This window comes from Gossypium hirsutum, chromosome A09, assembly GCF_007990345.1.
Source record: "Gossypium hirsutum isolate 1008001.06 chromosome A09, Gossypium_hirsutum_v2.1, whole genome shotgun sequence".
Lineage (NCBI taxonomy): Eukaryota > Viridiplantae > Streptophyta > Magnoliopsida > Malvales > Malvaceae > Gossypium > Gossypium hirsutum.
Genome location: NC_053432.1, coordinates 1,465,079 through 1,467,863, shown reverse-complemented (window position 1 = coordinate 1,467,863; position 2,785 = coordinate 1,465,079). Strand labels below are relative to the sequence as shown.

Here is a 2,785-nt window from a genome sequence, read left to right as displayed (position 1 = left end):
AAAGCATCAAACTATTCACATTATAGTTGTTTCCTTAATCAAACCTCATGTTGTCAGCTGTAAAATACTATCCTTGGGTGCATTGAACCAAATCTCAAACATAGGTAAATTATGATTAAAATCATTAAATTATTAATAAATTTACGTTTTGATCATTAAATTTTAAAATGTTACAAAATAGTCATTAAGTTATTCAAAAAATTTTATTTGAGTCACTGGGTTGTTATGTTTTTTCTTTTAAAGTCTAACTAGTAAACTTCAAGTGACAATTCGATTATCGATATCAATATTTATTTATGAGTAGAAGAACATATCTTATATTCAAATTTGATCTGATGATCGGCGTCAAAGATCGGAGAAAAAAGCTATTTGGATTTTCATTTCCCAATTTTTAATGTTTAAAGATATTTTATGAAAAAAATAAATTGTAAAAGAGAACAAAAATGAGAGGTTTAAACTCGCGCAGGCGATGTGAACCAAGAAGGCTATACAGAAGTTATTTTAACAATCGAGTGAATTATATGAAAATTTTCGAATAGTAATGTGATCATTTTGTAACTTTTTGAAGTTGAATAATCAAAACGTAAACTTATTAATAGTCTAATGACTTTGGCTGTAATTTACCCATCTCAACATTTAGTTCTAATAAATATCCCAACTTTGGCTGTCTCCAGTCTCATATACAATTAGTATTAATAGCCTGTCCCCAGACTGATATAGGGGAACTGCTTACTTTGTTTATTCAGCCATGTCTGTACTACCTAGCAGTGGTAGTGCCACCTACATGGATTCAGGCAACCAAAATCCCGACACTTTCAACAACTTCTTCGAGCGCTGGTTGGTGGAACAAAACCAGCATCTTCGAGAACTGGTTGCTGCATCCCGGCAACAAAGCAGTGTCGATGAGCAGAGTCTACGGTGTCTCGTCCAAAGGGTATTGGACCATTATGAACATTACTATAAAGCCAAAGCCAAGTGGGGTAAACAGGATGTGTTAGCCATGTTATCACCTTCATGGACCAGCAAGTTTGAAGATGCTTTTCTTTGGATCGGTGGGTGGCGACCCAGTATAGCTTTTCACTTGCTTTACTCAAAATCAGGGATGCAATTAGAAGACCAACTCGACGAGTTAATTCGAGGAATGGGAAGGGGTGATTTGGGTGATCTTTCACCAACTCAGCTCTCGAGGATCAACGAGTTACAAACCAAGACCATTAGGGAAGAGAAAGAGATAAGTGAAAAGATGGCAAAGCATCAAGAATCGGTAGCTGACTCGTCTATGGTTGAGTTATCTCATTTAGTGTCTGAAATGATGAGGAAAGGGGATGAAGATGGTGTTGATGTTGAAAAGGATAAAGTTGAGTCAGCCATGGAATCAAAAGAGGAAGGATTGAAGGAGATTTTACTAAGGGCTGATGATCTTAGATTGAGGACATTGAAAACCGTGATTCACATATTGAATCCCATCCAAAGTGTGCATTTTTTCATAGCTGCTGCTGAGCTGCATCTTAGGATTCATGAATGGGGCAAGCAGATAGACCATAAGCATCATCAACCATCCTAACAGGGGCTAATCCCCAAAAAAAAATTAAAATGTTTAAAATATAAAATGGAATTTTTATTATTTTTGGGTAAAACGTAATTCAACCATTTACTTATTTTTAAATTTTATAAAATATTAAGAAACAAATATAATATTTTTCTGTTTTCCTGCACAAGTGCCAAAAATCAGACCTAGCTACCATCTTTTTCTTCTTCAATTGTTTTTACTATTCAAAACCATGACCATTTATTTGCTTATAATATACTTCTCTTGGTTATGTAACATTAATATATGCTTTTCTCCCGTCTCCCATTTATTCTATATCTTATTCTTTTAATTGATCTAAATTTACTTTTTGACTTCAATTGATTTCAACATTCGGTGATGTTAAAGTTGAATACATAGATTAATTGAGTCCAAAATCAGATATGATAGTTCCATCAATATTATATAATCGAAAAATGGCTAAATCTGTAAAAAAAAGCATATCAATTTGATTAAAGTTTGTTACATTTTAGTTGAAGTCAATGGCGAATATGAGCGGCAGGCACATGAAAAATTTTCTAACTTATTCTTTTTATGAATAAAATAAATTATAAATTAATATAATAACTTAAAATAAAAAAATTTCAATTCATTCGTTTTATAAATAGAGAAATTATAAATTAATATATAGTAAAGTCCCACTTTAAACCTCTAAAAATGAAGAAACTTTTCTTTAATTCAGTCAAAAATGAAAAAATTATAAATTAATACATAATAAACTTATATTTTTATCTATGAAAAAAGCTATATTTAACTTCTGACCCTTCAAAAAGAATTTTTGAATCCCCTTATTGATGTTAATTTAAATCTTTAATTTTATTGTTAAGATCGAATTTATATATTAATTTTCTAATATTTTTTTAACTGAAAAATTGATTATGTAACCAGTTTCATCAATCCAATTATTATAACATAGGTGAAATTTATTTCTTTAGATTCTTACCAAGCATTTATGCGTGGAGCTAGATTAAAGTTGGACAAACTTTTGTACGGTAATAACGACATCCTCACTTCCTCATTCTGTTCTTTTTTAGAATATCTTATTCTACTTTTTATTAATTTTTTAAACATTCATCGTCAAGTTTGGCATCCACTATCTGTGCGTCTCTAATTCAGTCAAATAACACCGGTTTGACTCTTAACTCTGCCAACAAATTGTCATCATTGCAAATATTAAGTCGAGCAAACATAGCTCGT

At 31.2% G+C, this 2,785-nt stretch overlaps 1 protein-coding gene across 1 annotated transcript; it reads left to right on the top strand.

Moving 5' to 3' along the window:
- The first annotated feature begins 676 nt into the window (after positions 1–676).
- Positions 677–1,637, top strand: LOC107890180 (protein DOG1-like 3). The gene has a single exon (XM_016814676.2). The coding sequence runs from the start codon at positions 749–751 to the stop codon at positions 1,562–1,564; it is 816 nt and encodes a 271-aa protein (XP_016670165.1). The 5' UTR covers positions 677–748; the 3' UTR covers positions 1,565–1,637.
- Positions 1,638–2,785: the final 1,148 nt, after the last annotated feature.

Excerpts from the sequence above, each read along its gene's own strand:
- LOC107890180 (XM_016814676.2), top strand. The coding sequence starts at position 749 with ATGTCTGTACTACCTAGCAGTGGTAGTGCCACCTACATGGATTCAGGC.